General features: G+C 38.9%; 1 protein-coding gene across 2 annotated transcripts; it reads left to right on the forward strand.

Annotated features, from left to right (window-relative positions):
• The first annotated feature begins 1,035 nt into the window (after positions 1-1,035).
• On the forward strand, positions 1,036-18,278 carry LOC143715968 (rho guanine nucleotide exchange factor 28). 2 transcript variants are annotated; one of them, XM_077207959.1, is made up of 32 exons: positions 1,036-1,158; positions 1,245-1,296; positions 1,455-1,584; positions 2,155-2,439; positions 2,847-3,015; positions 3,415-3,616; positions 3,777-3,840; positions 3,997-4,022; positions 5,100-5,160; positions 5,608-5,708; positions 5,817-5,928; positions 6,048-6,093; positions 6,251-6,389; positions 7,014-7,128; positions 7,234-7,289; positions 7,392-7,440; positions 7,534-7,597; positions 7,683-7,774; positions 8,811-8,936; positions 9,070-9,320; positions 9,422-9,547; positions 9,631-9,748; positions 10,354-10,608; positions 15,678-15,754; positions 15,941-16,122; positions 16,459-16,526; positions 16,612-16,779; positions 16,857-16,946; positions 17,062-17,174; positions 17,401-17,448; positions 17,536-17,637; positions 17,799-18,278. In XM_077207959.1, the coding sequence occupies exons 2-32, from the start codon at positions 1,264-1,266 to the stop codon at positions 18,075-18,077; spliced, it is 3,747 nt and encodes a 1,248-aa protein (XP_077064074.1). In that variant the 5' UTR covers positions 1,036-1,158; positions 1,245-1,263; the 3' UTR covers positions 18,078-18,278. The 2 variants fall into 2 exon arrangements, with proteins under 2 accessions (XP_077064074.1, XP_077064075.1); XM_077207960.1 differs by having other exon boundaries at positions 17,802-18,278.
• Positions 18,279-18,527: the final 249 nt, after the last annotated feature.

An 18,527-nucleotide genomic window follows, 5' to 3' on the forward strand; every position in this document is an offset into this window, starting at 1 on the left:
TGAATTAGGTTTCATGCATGTGAAGTTGTCTACGCATGTGTGAATGATGTTTTTTGCGTGAATTATAATGGAGACCATTCTGCTTCCATATGCAACCCACTCAAATATCGAGGACATGAAGACAGAGAATGAGAAGGGGGAGGGGGTCATGTGTGTGTAGTGTGTTTGTTTGCATTCGTGTAAGCGTGTGCGCTTGCAGTAGGCTACTATAGAGGTCAGTATACTGTATGTATCACTCTCAAACTGAGGGTTTTCTGGGACTGGGTTGTTTGGCTAAGTGGGGGATAGTTCACAGCTCAAAGACTTCTTTCAGTCCCAGCATGCACTGCCGTAGCTCTCTCTTCCATTCCACTGGAAAAGCAAAACAGCTGATGCACATTTTAAAATTATTAGTTTTTTGCTACCTTTTATAGGCTATTATATCTTTTTTTGTCTCTTGCTTTGCAACGTCTTTCCATTTCCAATGTACTGCTCATATTTATATGTATATTTACATATGCAATCATTGAATGATGTTTTTTTTCCCATGATAAAGTTTTATGAGATAAAACGGGAAAACCCCTCATAAAACTACATTTCTCGTTTAGCCTGACAAGAGGAATCGTGTGATCAATCTACTGCTGGCGACCTCTTGTGGACAAAAGTTGATGATTACAGAAAACTTTTCTATGGATCGTGCTGTCCAAAATATGGCGCTGATCATAAAAAAAAAAAAAAACTGGCAGCCACACTCTCTTACTAAAAACTAGTTATGCGTTGTATCCTGAGACTCAACTCGGACAATATTTACGATCGAACGAACGATAGATAGATAGATAGATAGATAGATAGATAGATAGATAGATAGATAGATAGATAGATAGATAGAAAGATAGATAGATAGATAGATAGATAGATAGATAGATAGATAGATAGATAGATAGATAGATAGATAGATAGATGGTATTGTGACATAAGCATGGGACAGTAATGATTAAATATGATCATCGTTTACCGATCAACACTTTCTGCCTGTCATTCATCTCTCTTGTCCCTGTTTTGTGTCTGTCTCATTAATCTTTTCCTCCCCATCCTTGTTGTTCTTCACTCACTCCTCCCCATTCTCTCTCAGTTTTCAGCTTGCGGCTGAGAGTGTAGAATTCAATCCTCTTCTTTTGGGTAACTTCATCAATTGACATTACTTTCAAGTATAAATGTTTATTTATTTTTTGGTTAGTTCATAAATTTCTACTTATGTCTTCAAGGTTTCTGTAATTTCAAGCGATGAAGCTAAGCAGAAGAGAGGTTCCTATTTATGTGAGTAATATTCTGTTTGTCACTTTTTCTGTCTTTGTGTTTTTAAGATGAAAATATTGCAAAATGTGATTTTAGCACAATAATTGCTACGCAGGTCTGCAATGAAATATATAGAACTACACTATTTATGTAGTAAATGTTGTGCATGTGTGTTTTAGGGCCAAGCAAAGGTTTTTGCATTGATTCCCTCAGTTCAGGAGGAAGAGGTATTTGTGGTTCTTGAGGGCTCAACTCTACTACACATTCTGCAAACTAGAGTTCACTCAATGCTGTACTTCATTGTCCCAGGTGAATAAAATAAAATAAAATGTCACGATTATAGACTCTTATTTTAAATATCTGTTCTGTTTCATTCATGTTTTCCTGCTCTGTTTAGGTTCGGTTATGTTCCTGTTTGTTCCTGTGATTATCATCAGCTGTATCGTATTTAGTTCCTGATTATCCCGTGCATATATACTCCCTTTTCAGTTTTGTCCTTTGTCTGTTATTGTTTGTGGTTAACGTGGTTGTTATTCTTCTGAGTTTGCTATTGTATTAAAGACTGTGTATTTCTAATAATTTCTTTTGTCGAAGTAATTTCATCATTATACCAGCCACCATGTTACATTTTATATAATATAATATGTTAATATAATTAGTTAATATAATGTAATATAATCTCCAAACCGCTTGTCCTACATGTACCATAATAAATAAATAATATAATATAATATAAGATTGGATTATTATTATATAATGATAAAAAATATATATATAAAAAAACTTTTCCTAATTTACTTCTTCCACACTTTGCAAGATACTGTTGATGCTGATTATTTGTGCAGTAAGTGTTCTCTGTGTGTTGGTTGTGTTTAATAGGCCATAACCAGTCTGAGATGGTGCGTGTTCGAGCGTATATATTTACAGATGATGCTGTGGTGTGTGTGGGTGTGTCTTCTCTGACATACATGGAGGATGATGCACAGGAGCTGGCTGAATACCTGCTTACTCATAGCGACTGCCTCAGCACCACTGAGCACAGAGATCTGAGTGGTCGATATGGTTTGAAAGACAGCTCTACACAGGCAGAGATGGATGAAAGGGTCACACTCGCTCTAGCCAACCTACACACCCCGCACAACCTGCTCGGACAATCAGCACAAGGTGTGTGCATGTGTTATATGTGTTTGAACTTTATTGTGTGTGTGTGTGTGTGTGTGTGTGTGTGTGTGTGTGTGTGTGTGTGTGTGTGTGTGTGTGTGATGGCAAAGGCAAATGCAGCACCTGCTTCCGTGTATTGTATGGATGTGTGTGTGTAATCAGATTTCACTGTTCCTGCTTCACATCCAAATGACACAAATGTCCGGAGATGAGCAGTGGAATTATAAATGCCGAGTTCTAATTGGATTAGAGGTCACCGCGGTGACCACAAATGAGGATGTCCAAAGTAAACTGTCACTGACAAACAAAGTGGGAAACGCATGGAGGAAAATGAAGATGTATTATAATGCATTTATTAATTGACTAAACATGCAAGTTATTTGTAAATGTGTGTGTTTGTGTGCACATAGAATCTCTCCTGCATGTATGTGTGCGTCTGGGATTTGTGAGCGTCTCAGAGTTCCTTCTCTGTCAGCCTGGTGCCCTGATGACTATCCGTTCAGCCAATCAGGATGGGGACACGCCCCTTCAGCTGGCCCAACAGACCAATCAATATGCTCTGATACAACTCTTCAAGCAGTAATGTATCCTTATTATATGGATCCTTTCATATTTTTTTTTATTATTATATGGATCCTTTCATATTTAATCTTTAATTTCGTTTTGAGCGACCCTGAGTGCGAGTCCCGGCCTCCTGGTCCTTTCCCGTTCCCACACCTCTCTCTCCCACTTCGCTTTATGTCCTCTCTCCAACTGTACTATCTAAATAAAGGCAAAAATGTCAAAAATAAAATCTAACAAAATATTTCCTCTCTAATATGTGTGACAAAAATACACAAAATACAAGTCATTATTCACAGATTTTCAAAAAATAAGGCTTACATTTTGGTTTGTTTCTCACACAAAGCTGTTACATAGATATAATTTAGATTTCATGAGTTACAATAATAACTCATTTTATTCTTCTTTCTCTGTCAGCCCTCCCAATCCATTAACCACGCCTCTGGCGGGCGTGTCACATGTGTGGGCGGGTAAATCCCACCTCCTCAGGTTTAGCCACGCCTCTGGGATGTTGTCTCTGTCTTTGTGTGTATCCGAGTCTTCTTGTTCTACACAAACCTTACAGTCATCCATATTACTTCTGCAAGAGTGTGCGAGGGACTCTGTGCTACTAAACAAGGTCAGATAACAGAGGTTAAAGGTCACACAGATATTACATATTAGCTTTGAATTAAAATGAAATTTAATTGAGTGTTTCGGATTGGAATCAGTTCTGTACTGAGTTTGCTTTGAAGATTTGTGCAATTTTTTTTGTTGTGTATGTGTTTGTACAATCTCAGATCAAAGGTCTGAGTGTGGATACAAAGAGAAGAGCTGAAAACAACACTCTGTTTTCATACTCAGGTTAGTGTTTCTCCTTTGATTATGAAAATTATATTCACAAGACTGACTGAAAGTTATACTGGTCAAGAAGCCTACCTGATAAATGTATAGTAGCGATACATTTGCCGTTCTCTCTCTTTCTCTCCCATTTTCATGCACATGCACCCCCTAAAAAAGGATCACCATACTCTCTGCTTCACAATGTAAGTAGCTGCATGTGACAGACTATGTTGTAATATCTAGCTAGAAAAGCTATTACTACTCAACAGAAAAATGCTAGATGAAGATGACAGCTAGTGGTATCACTTAACAATAAGGGTTAACATTAGTTAATTATCTAACGTGAACTAACAATGAGAAATATATTCTTACAGCTTTTAATAAGCTTTCTTAATGTTATAAAAATGTTCATGTTCACGTTTGCATTAAATAATGTTAACAGATGCAATTTCTAATTTTAAAAAGGTTTAAGTATGCTGTGATTAACATTAACTAGATGAATAAATGCTGTAGCCTAGAAGTTTGTTGTTAGTTCATGTTAACTAAGGTAATTAACTGTTAACTGATGAAACCTTATTGTATAGTATTCCCCAGCTAGTCTTTAGTGCTCCAGATGATTCATTAGGCCTGAGTGAACTATTCAAATAATTCAATCACAAAACTTTCTAATAATGAACAATGATCATAACATTTCCCACAAAAAATAACTTTTTTTTTTGTTTCTAAAAAATAAAAATAGGACCCTCAAGAAAACAGTAGCCTACTACACTTCAAAGTACTAAAATTCCATGACCTTCTATCAGATTAATTCAGACGGATCAACGAAACGGCCTCAAACGATTCCCTGCTTGAGTGAACAATCCAAATTATTTATATTATATATTTTTGTGATCGTGATCAGTTCAATAAAAAAGAATCGACTTCATGTGATTCAAGTAGCCTAATTTATTCACGAATCGGGCATCGATAGCCTACTAAACAGCCGAAAAAAAAGTATGCGACACATGTCATGACTATTACACTTGAATGTTGAAATATTGTCAGGGAAAATGTAGGCTAGTCGGTGTTGCACGTCATCGACTGGTGTGTTGCTTATTCAATAAACATACAGTAACTTCACGTCGTTAATGGGAAGTGTCCTTTGGAAGTGTCTATTTATTTACTGAAATATTTGATCGCTAATTCCCAAAACTGTTCACTAATTCTATCATTATTTTGGCTTTTTCGTTACTTCGTTGTTTTCTTTCATTTTACTCTCTTATGTCCTGCTGTTCTGTCAGGTGTGGCTTAATAACACCAGTCAGGATGAAGATGAGGAACTCTTATCATCGGATGACTCTGGTAAGTGTTTGTTTTTGTAGTTAGTCAACAATAACTATATTTCTTGGCTATTGTAATGATAATGTTTATCTGCCTTTCAAAAGTTCATTAAAATGTTTTAAAAATAAGACACCTGTTGTCCTTCACTGAAAAGTGTCAAAGTCATTTGTAGGTCTTCGTTATATTAGTCAACTTTACATAAAACTCCCAGTAAAGCATTTTTTGGAATTAAGTTTTTTTTTTTTCCCTTTATAGTTTTAGAAGGGAAAAAATGGAAAGATTAGACCAATAATGACCACAAACATGAACATCTGGCCAACAATATATAGTTGATACTGAACTTTAGTGAACCTCCAGTCCTAAATTTACTATTTCAGCTGCTGACATTTTGATTATTAATTGATTATCTGATATAATGCTGCATGTTCTTGTATCTTGTTTTCAAAGTCCGTACATTTGTTTTTATAGATGGACTCACAACTCATACTGATTCAACGACCAGTTCGCTCACTGACTCCAGCGTTACCATTACGACCAGCATCAACACCCTGCAGGCTGGTGAGAATCAGGTGAGGTTAAGATTTATCCATAAAGGCTTTTGTGAATGTGTAGTATCTAGAATCGTGGTGGATGCAAGAAGATTTGTAATATTTACTAGGAAATGTCTTTTTCGTTAGACAATGTATCCTCAGGACTCATTTGACTCATTTGGGTTTGAATCAGACTCTACAGCATCTGAACAAGACTCTCCAATCCAAGACAAATTACCCATCTGTAGTCCACATGACGGTGTGTTTGTGTTTTTATCCTTATGTGTATCTCTAGTAGTGTGTTCAAGATAGATTGAGACATGCAAAATAAAGTGTACTAGTAGTTTGGAAGTATGTTCAGTTGTTTTATGTTTCTAGAGCCGTTCCCCTTCAATGATGTAGAAACATCCACAGAGATCAGAAGGTATTTGATCTATCTCACACACACACACACACACACACACACACACACACACACACACACACACACACACACACACACACACACACACACACACACACACACACACACACACATAAGAATCTTAAGTATGTTTCACTATTTATTTCCAAATTCCCAGTATGTGGTGTAGCAATTCAGAGGAAGAAGAGAAAGAGAAATTCATCCCTACATCCAAAAGTGATACAGAGAAATATAAAGTGAGTCGAACACTAAGCTTCCTCAGGAGCCGGATGGTCAACACCAAAATAAAAAGCAAGGTGAGAGAGAGAAAGACAGTAAAAGTGTGCAACAGACTGAAGTTAAATGGAATAAAACACCTACAGAAAAAAATATAACTTTTGATATTTTCTTTTAATGTATTTTATTTGCAGAAATGGCAACAAAAAATATTTGAGGGAAAAGATTACATACTGTATGTATCATTTTGATATATACACTCACATATATATAATATGGCAATACATATACATATATATATATATTGCCATATTATATATATATGTGTGTATACAGTATATGTAGATACATATAATATGTATGTGTGTGTGTATATATATATATATATATATATTTATAATATCTATTTTTTTTATTATTTATATTGGATTTTTTTTATTGTCAATGAAGAAGTTTATTTTGCAAATTGAATAAAATATATATAACAAAATATGTTCTTTACAGTCTGGTTGTATACAAAAAATATTTATAAAATGTTTCAAAAATATTTTGGTCCATGCATTTTTAAATCTCAGTGTGAAAAAAAGTGTCTTTTTTAACTTCCTGTCAGTCACCCTTATCAAGAGATGATATGATTAATGGTGATTTCTAAGACTAGACACTATGTATGTATATCTTTAGGAAAGAAACCTGTTTGTTTACAGATAAACGCAGAGGTTTCCTCAGCCTTGCACCAGCTCTGCCCGCCGAAGCAGCCTGTTAAAGCAGCTTGTGAAGTCTGTGAGGGAGCTGACAATGACGAACCACAGCAGTGCACATGTAAGTGTGTGTTTCTTTTAACGACATGCATTTTTTACATATTTTGCACAAATATTTGCTGTACCAAAATTCTACACTGACTTCATGATGTCACTTCCTGTAAAGACTGCTCCATGATCATTCATAAGACCTGCTGTGGTTCTGCCCCTCTGTGTTTAAAGGTGAGTGTGTGTGTGTGTAAACACTTGACTCTTTACTTACAAAAGTACTTGAAACTACATTCATTTGAAAGATTACAATTGCATTTTTTTTCTATAACCCAGAATCCTCATCAGGCACATCTGAAATGCGGTGACTCTTCAATTTTACTATGTGAGAGAGCCAATCATGTTACTCTGAAATTATAATGGAACCAACCAACCATGTCATGTAGTGCTCATGTGATCATGTATGTTTCATTAACAGACTCGTCCAGTCACAGTTCTCCATCTCTGTTTCTGGTCAATGACAGCAACACTGTGTCACACAGGTCTGTACATGTTTTCCACAAACTTCATTTGAATTTATGTCACTAATGTTTAAATTTTGAGATGCTTTGTATGTTTCTGTATCAGAAAGCGGAGTAACAGTGAGGGGTGTGGCCATGATTTCACTCTGCGGAAAAGCCAGTCTTTGATTGGTCATTCTTCAGGAAGCCCCACCTCCAGTGAGTTAATAGTTGTGTTCGACTTAAACGGCTCTGCGCAGACCGATCGTTGTATGACATCAAATTATCGCAAGAGCGATTTGAAACCATATGGAGCCGTCTCTCTAGTCTAATCGCTCTTGCGGTACATTGATGTCATGCACCAATCGGTCTGTGCAACGCCGTTTAAGTCGAACACGACTTCTTTCTTCTGTGGAACTCAAAAGGTGCAGAATTTCCTGCTGATATTTTCCATACAATGAAATTAAATGGGGACTGGAATGTTGAGAAATGTTATTTTAGTATCATTAAAGGGAGAGCTCACCCAAAAATAGACACATATTTTTAAAAAGGTAAAGTTTTTTTTTAAATAAAAAAACTAGTAAAATGACAAAACCATGTCTATATAGTTTTTATTCATTTTTATTTCCCTTTTAGTTTTAGTTATTTTAGTACATAAAGTTAAGTGAAAACTTAAAAAGAATTCAGCAACTATTTAATTCAATTCAAATTTATTTGAATAGCGCTTTTCACAATACATATTGAGCCTGAAGCCAACTACTTGAAATAAAATGTTTTTTTTATTTAACGTATATTTTTATTTCAAATTTTATTTCATTTAACGTTTGTTTTAAGTGATGAAAATGTTTTTGTTATGGTTTTAACTACTAAAATGAAGAAAAACCAGCATTAAAGTTGTGTGTGATTTTTGAAGACTTATGTAGCCCCGCCCCTTTTCAGCACTGCGCTCATTGTGCTCTGTCTTCTGATTTGAATATCCTCAGCATGAAGGTAAGATCTTATGAATGAACCGTTCGTTTTAAAATCCTTCCGGCCTACTGTCATGTGTTATGACATCTGCTCATGATAACTTCCGTTAACCACAATAAATAAATCCACTTCACCAGCTAATCACTCTCTTCGACAGTGATGCCATAGAAATATACTGAGCTACCGCAAACCCTGAAGTACAAAGACAAAATTCTAAAGATGGCTGCGAGGTTGTTACACAAACAATAAGTCACTTTTACAGTATGTTTAACCATCTCTTTGCCAGATTCAGATGATTCGTCAGCTCACGTATCATTTGACTTCTCTGCTGAATCTTGGAGCGCTGTTGTGGACACTGAATTCAGTAGGACACTGGACAAAGAGGTGGTCAAGAGGCAGGAGATCATCTATGGTCAGTAACGATGGCTGCAAAGCCTGTTTTTTTTGATAATATGAAATACACTGCTGTCTAAAAATGTCTTTTGGATTTGATTGGATGCTTTAGTTAAGCCTTATTTGATTGGTTAGTGTTGTGTTTGTCGCAGAGCTGATGCAGACAGAATTTCACCATGTCCAGACTCTCTCCGTTATGGCTGATGTTTTAAGGCCGGGGATGTTGGAGGAAGTGCAGCTGGAGCAGGACACGATTGGTCAGATTTTTCCCAGGGTGGATGAGCTCTTAGTTTTGCATAGAAACTTTCTTATAGACATGGAGACCCGACAGAGGGTGTCTATTCGCTTAGGCAAGCACAAGAACTACATCATCCTGCAAATTGGTGATATTCTGCGTCAACAGGCAAGTAAGAACCTAAACATCTGTAGACTTGACCAATTTACTTATTGTGGCTGCACAAGTTTAGCTCTTACCTTAGGTTCATTTAGCAATTGTGTGTGTAGTTCTCAGGCCCAAATGCTTCTCAGATGATAGAGTTGTACGGCGATTTCTGCAGTCGTCATCCAGAAGCACTGAAAGTTTATAAGCAACAACTGCAGAGCAACAGGAAACTACAATTATTTCTCAGAGTAAGTTGATTAAACACACACGAACACACTGATACGAAACAGTTTGAGTTTTATGTTGATGACCGTATGTGTTGCCTCTACAGCAGCTGAGTACCAACTCTGTCGTCAAGCGTCGTGAAATCCCAGAATTCCTTTTGCTTGTTACACAGAGAATTACAAAGTACCCTGTTCTGGTAGAGAGACTCCTTCAACACACCGATGGTAATAGTTCATAGTATGCAATAAATAATCAGTTAAATATGAAAAGTTGTTACTTTTGAATTAGTTATCAATTAACATAATTACCATTATTAATAACAACAAGTGAAATAGAAAACAACAGGCTGTATAAACTGATCTCACCATCATCGAGTCTGTCTGTGATTTACATGATGAAATAAAAAGAAACTTTTTTCAAGTGTCTTGGAGATGTTGCCACAGTTCTTCTGGATTTAGTCTGTCTCAGATTTTCTGTTTCTTCATGTAATCACAGACAGACTCGATGATGGTGAGATCAGATCTCTGTGTGGATCATACCGGCTGTTGTCTCCTTGTGCATACAAAAATCTCACTGGATTATTACAATTAATGACAAAAGGAATGTTTTGGAAATGTAAACTGATAATACCTACTGACACTACAGCAAAAGATATAAAAAACTGGCTTAAAACCATTTTTGGTGAAAAAACGTGCCTAAGACATATATATAAACCTGAAAATCAAAGATACATATGAGTAGCACTATTACATTATACAATTGACACGATATTAATACATGATATTTGATAAAAAGGGGTCTCCTTTGTGATGTGCTTGCACTTCTGTAGATGGCAGTGCTGAGCGCTATGATATTGCCCTGGCACTGGAGGGTCTGCGGAGGGTGATAGAAGAGGTGGAGCGGCATGTGGGAGATTATGAGAATGCAAAGAAACTACAGGACATCATAAGTCGCCTAGACAACAAGAGCTGCACTCGCCTGAAGAACGGGGAGATCTTCAGCAAGCAAGACCTGCAGAAAACACACCGAACTCTCACACACTCTTCAGTGCTGACTTGTAGGACCACCTCTGGCAGACTGAGAGGTAGCCTACTAAATTTCTCCGCTGATACCAATAGCCGATTATTAAAAATTATTTCTGCCTGTCGATACCGATAGTTTGCTTTTCTTAAAGAAAAAAATCTCTCACAGCTAATGCTGTAAACTATACTGGGAACCTTCTTATTTGGTACATTACTATAATATTAGAGGTTAAAATTAACTTTTTTAACTATTATAATTATTTTTAACTGCTATGATTTCCATTACACGAGAGTAGATGTTAAAACTTCATGCTGATTTGTACTCGGCTTTCGCCAAGATAATCACCAACTAAGACGTAGCTTTACAGTAACCTATGCTTCTCCATCCATTCTTTCCATCTGGTGACGTGAATTTTCTGTCTGGTGTTAATACAGTGTATTGCGCGTCAGCACACACAACGGCTGCAACCACAGTGCGGTCCCCCCATAACAACCCTCTGGATTGAGCGGAGTAGGGAACATCTCTAGGGTCTTCAAGTGGGCACCTTCCGTCCTCAGTGTTTCGTCGACTAGCCCACGACACCTCAAGAGGGCTCGACAGTGACTCTGGCGTCCCAGAGTCACCCCCTCCGTCCCCCACTCAACTCAGCCCAGCTTACTGACCTCTACTTCCCTCTTGCTGCTGAGACCTAACCACAATCTCACAATCTCTCCGCAACCCAACCATACGCGCCAACCCGTTTGACTAAGGCTGTCGAGCCCCACTGGTGCGTTAATATGCAGTTTCAGTGGCAACGGTTCCGTATGGCATACCACCTACCACAAAACACAATATCTGCCCAACCACCCGTCATCCACGCAATATACACAGGAACGTAATGACTGTGAATACTATACAACCTATACAAATAAACCAACAGTTGCTGCTGAGACCTAACCACAATCTCACCGCAACCCAACCATACGCGCCAACCCGTTTGACTAAGGCTGTCGAGCCCCACTGGTGCGTTAATATGCAGTTTCAGTGGCAACGATTCCGTATGGCATACCACCTACCGCAAAACACAATATCTGCCCAACCACCCGTCATTCACGCAATATACACAGGAACGTAATGACTGTAAATACTATACAACCTATACAAATAAACCAACAGTTGCTGCTGAGACCTAACCACAATCTCACCGCAACCCAACCATACGCGCCAACCCGTTTGACTAAGGCTGTCGAGCCCCACTGGTGCGTTAATATGCAGTTTCAGTGGCAACGGTTCCGTATGGCATACCACCTACCACAAAACACAATATCTGCCCAACCACCCGTCATCCACGCAATATACACAGGAACGTAATGACTGTGAATACTATACAACCTATACAAATAAACCAACAGTTGCTGCTGAGACCTAACCACAATCTCACCGCAACCCAACCATACGCGCCAACCCGTTTGACTAAGGCTGTCGAGCCCCACTGGTGCGTTAATATGCAGTTTCAGTGGCAACGATTCCGTATGGCATACCACCTACCGCAAAACACAATATCTGCCCAACCACCCGTCATTCACGCAATATACACAGGAACGTAATGACTGTAAATACTATACAACCTATACAAATAACCCAACAGTTGCTGCTGAGACCTAACCACAATCTCACCGCAACCCAACCATACGCGCCAACCCGTTTGACTAAGGCTGTCGAGCCCCACTGGTGCGTTAATATGCAGTTTCAGTGGCAACGATTCCGTATGGCATACCACCTACCGCAAAACACAATATCTGCCCAACCACCCGTCATTCACGCAATATATACAGGAACGTAATGACTGTAAATACTATACAACCTATACAAATAAACCAACAGTTGCTGCTGAGACCTAACCACAATCTCACAATCTCTCCGCAACCCAACCATACGCGCCAACCCGTTTGACTAAGGCTGTCGAGCCCCACTGGTGCGTTAATATGCAGTTTCAGTGGCAACGGTTCCGTATGGCATACCACCTACCGCAAAACACAATATCTGCCCAACCACCCGTCATCCACGCAATATACACAGGAACGTAATGACTGTGAATACTATACAACCTATACAAATAAACCAACAGTTGCTGCTGAGACCTAACCACAATCTCACCGCAACCCAACCATACGCGCCAACCCGTTTGACTAAGGCTGTCGAGCCCCACTGGTGCGTTAATATGCAGTTTCAGTGGCAACGGTTCCGTATGGCATACCACCTACCGCAAAACACAATATCTGCCCAACCACCCGTCATTCACGCAATATACACAGGAACGTAATGACTGTAAATACTATACAACCTATACAAATAAACCAACAGTTGCTGCTGAGACCTAACCACAATCTCACCGCAACCCAACCATACGCGCCAACCCGTTTGACTAAGGCTGTCGAGCCCCACTGGTGCGTTAATATGCAGTTTCAGTGGCAACGATTCCGTATGGCATACCACCTACCGCAAAACACAATATCTGCCCAACCACCCGTCATTCACGCAATATATACAGGAACGTAATGACTGTAAATACTATACAACCTATACAAATAAACCAACAGTTGCTGCTGAGACCTAACCACAATCTCACAATCTTTCCGCAACCCAACCATACGCGCCAACCCGTTTGACTAAGGCTGTCGAGCCCCACTGGTGCGTTAATATGCAGTTTCAGTGGCAACGGTTCCGTATGGCATACCACCTACCGCAAAACACAATATCTGCCCAACCACCTGTCATTCACGCAATATACACAGGAACGTAATGACTATAAATACTATACAACCTATACAAATAAACCAACAGACCTTTCAAGTTTTCAAGAATTCTACGAAACCGTAGCATGGGGGCCTGTACTCAGCCAGCTAGAATCTTTCCGTCTCAACCACAGCCAGTTGCTGCTCCTTTCTGCTGCTTCAGATAAGTTCTTTACTGTACGACGCAACTCTTGGCCACTGAATCCGACGTCTCTGAGGAACCGGGTTGTAGAGTGTGCCACAAAACCACGACAACCCACTTCCACTGGATAAACCTGGACTCTCCATCCTCGCTGTTCTGCTTCAGTGGCCAGATGAGCATACCGCAGTTTCTTCCTCTCATATGCCTCATCTACCGCATCCTCCCATGGCACTGTTAACTCTATCAGTTGAACAATGCGTGCTGATCCAGATCACAAAACAATATCTGGTCGTAGGTTAGTGGTGGCAATCTCAGGTGGAAAAATAAGCCGTTGATCAAGATCAACCAGCATCTTCCAGTCCCTAGCAGCTTCCAGTTGTCCTGGGCGAGAATTGGTGTTAGCACCTTTTCTTGGTGGTTGCTCGCCTGGGCGGAGGAATATTGTCTTCTGCGTGTAATGTTTTGCTAGAACAGGCGGCAATTTATTGGTCATACTACGCTTGCCTTCCAATGCTAAAGCCAAACATCGCAATACTTGGTCATGGCGCCAAGTAAACCGACCCCTGGCTAAGAGCCACCTTACATCCTGTCAAAATGTGCCTTAATGTGGCAGGTGATGAACACAAAGGACAAGATGGATCCTCTCCTACCCAGAGGTTTAGGTTCTACGGTGATGGGAGAACATCATATGTTGACCTAATAAGGAAACTGATCCTACTCTCTTCCATTGACCAAAGGTCTTGCCAGCCCATTTTGCGTTGTTCCACACTCTCCCATCTCATCCACTCTCCCTGCTTGGACTGGGAAATGGCCTTTATACATCTCATCCTCTCCTCCTGCTTTCGCACCTCGTTGACTACCAGCTTCCTCCTTTGGGCTGGGCCTGCCTTGTGCCATTTAGGAGGAGCTAAACTGAGCCCAAAACCGCTGTTGATGCTTCCATGCTGTACCTGTCCCACGATATCCCCAATTTGAAGGTCAGCCTTTGCCTCTACTACAGATTTCTTTGCTGACCACTTTCTACCAGTTTTTACCACAGGGGCTGTCTCCCTTACACATTTGTCGCGTGACTCTGCTAAAGTCATTTCCAGTCTGACCTTGGCACACTTAAACTCCTCGGTTAAAGCAGAGACTGGCAGCTGCAATACTCCTTTACTATAAAGTCCCACTCTGCTGAGGCAGCGTGGAACTCCCAACCATTTCCTGATGTATGAACTTATTAACGCTTCCAGCTTATCCACTGTTGTCAAAGAAACCTTGTACACAGTCAGTGGCCACAGCAACCTCGGCAGTAGACCAAACTGAAAGCACCAGAGTTTCAGTTTGCCTGGTAGAGCACAGCTGTTTATGCTCTTCAACCCTTCCACTGCTTGTCGTCTAACTTCTCCCACTCGAACTGTGTCCTTTAGATCCCCATCGTACCATCTCCCTAGACTCTTCACTGGCTTCTGAGAAACTGTTGGTATTGCCTCACCATTAATGAAGAATGTTTTATCTACTACCTTGCCTTTAATTATGGAGATGCTCCTTGAGATTTATTTTCAGATATAATAATTACACCAAATTAAAAACTGAAATGTTTGAATTCAACTCAGTTGCACATAAGATATTGGTCTTAAACACTTGTCTTCATGACAAATGTATACAAACATACATATATAATTAACAGTCTATAAGCTACTCTCTAGTGCTTTTTGTAGCTAACTAATGAACTGTGAACACTGGATAACTTTCCTGAGGTAACTGCAATGTTACGTGACTGTTCACAAGCTGTTTTATTGGTGAATTTATGCGGTTGACACTGAGCGATTACATGAGACATGATGCATTTCAGTAAGTTGTACTGAATCTTTCAACATACCTTTTGATGTTAATGGATAGTTTTTTGTGCTATAACTTTTTTTAAAGTGGGAGAAAATACTTAGGCTACAGCCATCTGTCAAGTCACATTTAAGAAAACGGCATTAATTGTTTGAATTTAGTGATAAAATGGACAGAATTTAAAAGCTGAGACTTCTTATCAGAAGTAACAAAGCACAAAGCTCTTTGGTATTATTGGATTGGAGGTGCGCCACAAATAATGTTTTTGCTTTTATCGTCTGATACCGAATTTTTGGCCGATAACGGTCCATCCCTAGTTTGTATTCTTTCTTTGTTTCCTCAGTAACATATTATTTAATTCCATTCCCAGTGTCTTGTTTCTCTCTTTTCCAGATGTTCTTGCACTGCTCCTCACAGATGTTCTGGCTTTCCTACAGGAGAAAGAGCAGAAGTTTGTCTTTGCCGCATTGGTACGGAAATATAGCCTACAAATTATATTGTTTTTTTCTGTGCCCTTTGGACCCATACATTTAGACCCTATAAGAAATTAAAATGCTATTAATATTATATTAAAATCAAAAAAGGTTTTAAATGTAATACTAAAATATGCTTTAAATATAATGTTAAAATCAGTTTTAAATGTATTGTATCTTCAGGAGCAGAAGCCATCTGTGATGCCTTTGCGAAGACTCATTGTAAGAGAAATAGCCAATCAGGAGAAAGGATTATTTCTAATCAGTGGCGATTACTCTGTGGGGCCGGAGATGTATGAGATACACACACAGACTCGTGAGGAGCGTAACACGTGGATGACACTGCTGAGGGTGGCCACTGAGAGGTGTTAGAATGCTTTACTTCTTTTGAATGACAGTCTGTACACTATCATTTAAAAGTTTGGGTCAGTAAGATTTTTTCATATAAGAATGATTTTAGAGAATAAGTAATGGCGGCTGAAAATTCTGCTTTGCCTTCACAGAAATTGTCTTTCAAAATAAATAAAAATAGGAAACCGGTTTTTAAAATTTTAATAATATTTCACAATTTTACTGTTTTTACTATTGTATTTTTGATCAAATAAATGCAGCATTGAGGAGTATAAGAGACTTCGTTCAAAAACATTAAATAACACTACGAATCCTAAACTTTGAATGGTGTATATTTATATTTGTTTCAGTCTTCCTGATGATCAGACCAAGAAGAATGAGGGGGAAATCAAAGTCAAGAAGATACAGAAATTACAAGGTGAAGGTCCAAGCATCTATCATCCATCTGTGCACGACTTAATTGTTCCTAATGTCTGATGTTTTGTGATTGTCTGTGCATGTAGAGGCGCTATTCTCTCTGGATCTGCAGGTGTGCTCTGTTATTGAGGAGAAGTTAAGGATCTGTAGAGGGACTGGTAGATGGAGTCTGGCTACTTGCCGACTTCTTGTTCAACCCCACCCTGAAAACACCCCTCAGGGTGTCACATTACTGTCTGACGCACAGGAAGAGGGTAATGAATCTGTCTTTCTCTCTACAGACACACAGTCAGGTGTTACTGATCTTCACTAAAGTCTCTTTCTTTCCCAGTGGTGAAGCTGGCTATCACTTTGTTGTCTTGGCTTTTTCCTTGCATATGGGCACCAAATAACCATAACTTTGGCCAGGAAAGAGCAAACCGTGAGTAATCACTTTACCAACACCCAGATTGCTAAATCTATAAACTACAATTTATAGATCTATCTATCTGTCTGTCTAATTTATGCACACACACATAATATCTATTTCTGTCCAGATAAAGAACAAAATTTGCCAAGTGGGAGGAGCAGGAGGAGTGCTATGGTAGGAACAGGGGTGGGGCCTCTTACAATAGCCCCGATAAGCCCCGCCCACCAGACTTATTTAAAGGTAAACACATCTGCAAGTGTTGAATCTAGTACATATTTGACCTTATTCTTGAAACACATGTATGTAATAGTCTCTGACATTCTATAATATTCTTAAACATTCTTATGCAAATTTTCCGATTCAGTTCAATGGAATAATGTATGTAAATCAGTCATTTATGTACAAATTCTGCTTGTGGATCATGAATGAATCATGAATCATATTTACATTTTTTCTATGAATCTAGGTAGCAGAGGGTGTTCACAACTTAATTCATATACTTTACAGTCTGCAGGTGGGAGTTATTGATTATCTTATAATCAATAACAGCTATATGTGTGTGTCTGTATGAATGTATTAATAGTATACTCTTATTTTGAAGGCTGCTATAATAATTCAAGACAGCTGCTTTGAAGTTCAAAATCTCCTCCTCCTGGAGGGAGAAGCTCCGCCCCCAAATCTTAGCGATTATGATGTCAAAAGGGTTGGTGTGGCCATTTTTCTCACTGCTTGTTTATCTAAGATCTTTATCTAGAATGTGGTAGTTACACGTTGATATTATACATTGAAGTAGAGTTTATTTGAAGCATGTTTTCCAGTCATCCTGCAGAAACTGATTATTTACACTTATTACCGTCTCAACAGCAGAGTTTGGAGTCTGGTGTGGTTGGTGGGACTGTGGCTGTGCAGCAGAAAGAACTGGAGCAGAGAGAAAGAGAGCATGCTGAACTGATGGACAGACTGGTGAAAGAGGAAGAGCAGTTTGAGGAGGAACTGTGGCTGTTTGAGGAGAAGATGAGGAAGCTGAGAGAAGAGGAGAAGAGAGTGATGGAAGAGAGGGAGATATTAAAAGAAGCAGGGAAGAAACTGGTGAAAGAGAGTAAGAGCCTAGAGACACAGATAAGACTCATTCAACATAACTGAAATAATCGTTAAGGCATTCTGCCTTTTAACATATCACAGGAGAAATGAAGTGCATTTATGTGTTTGTATTATGAGTTGCATCCCAATTCGCATACTTATGCACTAGTCTATAGAGTTTGTAGTATAAATATGGTGAGAAGTGTGTTCACAATGAAAATTCCAAATATTAAAAGTACACTTTAAATACCCAGATGATGCACATAATTAACAAAGTGTGGAATGTTGGACACTTCATGCACTAAACATCAAGGGGGAGGGATATCAGACTCCAATGTTGAATGAAAAAAATAACCTTATAAAATTCATACACAACATGGTTGAGTACATAGTGCATAAGTACATAGTGTATAAGTGCATAGTGTATAGTGGGCCATTTGGGACACGACTTTGGGGTCTATTAGAATAGGTTTTCATGCTTGATTTAAAAAAAAAAAATCACATATTTTACAT

Source organism: Siphateles boraxobius, unplaced genomic scaffold (assembly GCF_051911475.1).
Source record: "Siphateles boraxobius isolate OS27281-9 unplaced genomic scaffold, OSU_SipBor_1 6, whole genome shotgun sequence".
Taxonomy (NCBI): domain Eukaryota; kingdom Metazoa; phylum Chordata; class Actinopteri; order Cypriniformes; family Leuciscidae; genus Siphateles; species Siphateles boraxobius.

Bases quoted from the DNA above. Each gene is read 5' to 3' on its own strand.
- LOC143715968 (XM_077207959.1), top strand. From the start codon at position 1,264: ATGAAGCTAAGCAGAAGAGAGGTTCCTATTTAT. The intron at 5,161-5,607 runs GTAAGTGTTTGT...TTGTTTTTATAG, and splicing joins CTTATCATCGGATGACTCTG to ATGGACTCACAACTCATACT. The intron at 7,290-7,391 runs GTGAGTGTGTGT...TCTATAACCCAG, and splicing joins CTGCCCCTCTGTGTTTAAAG to AATCCTCATCAGGCACATCT.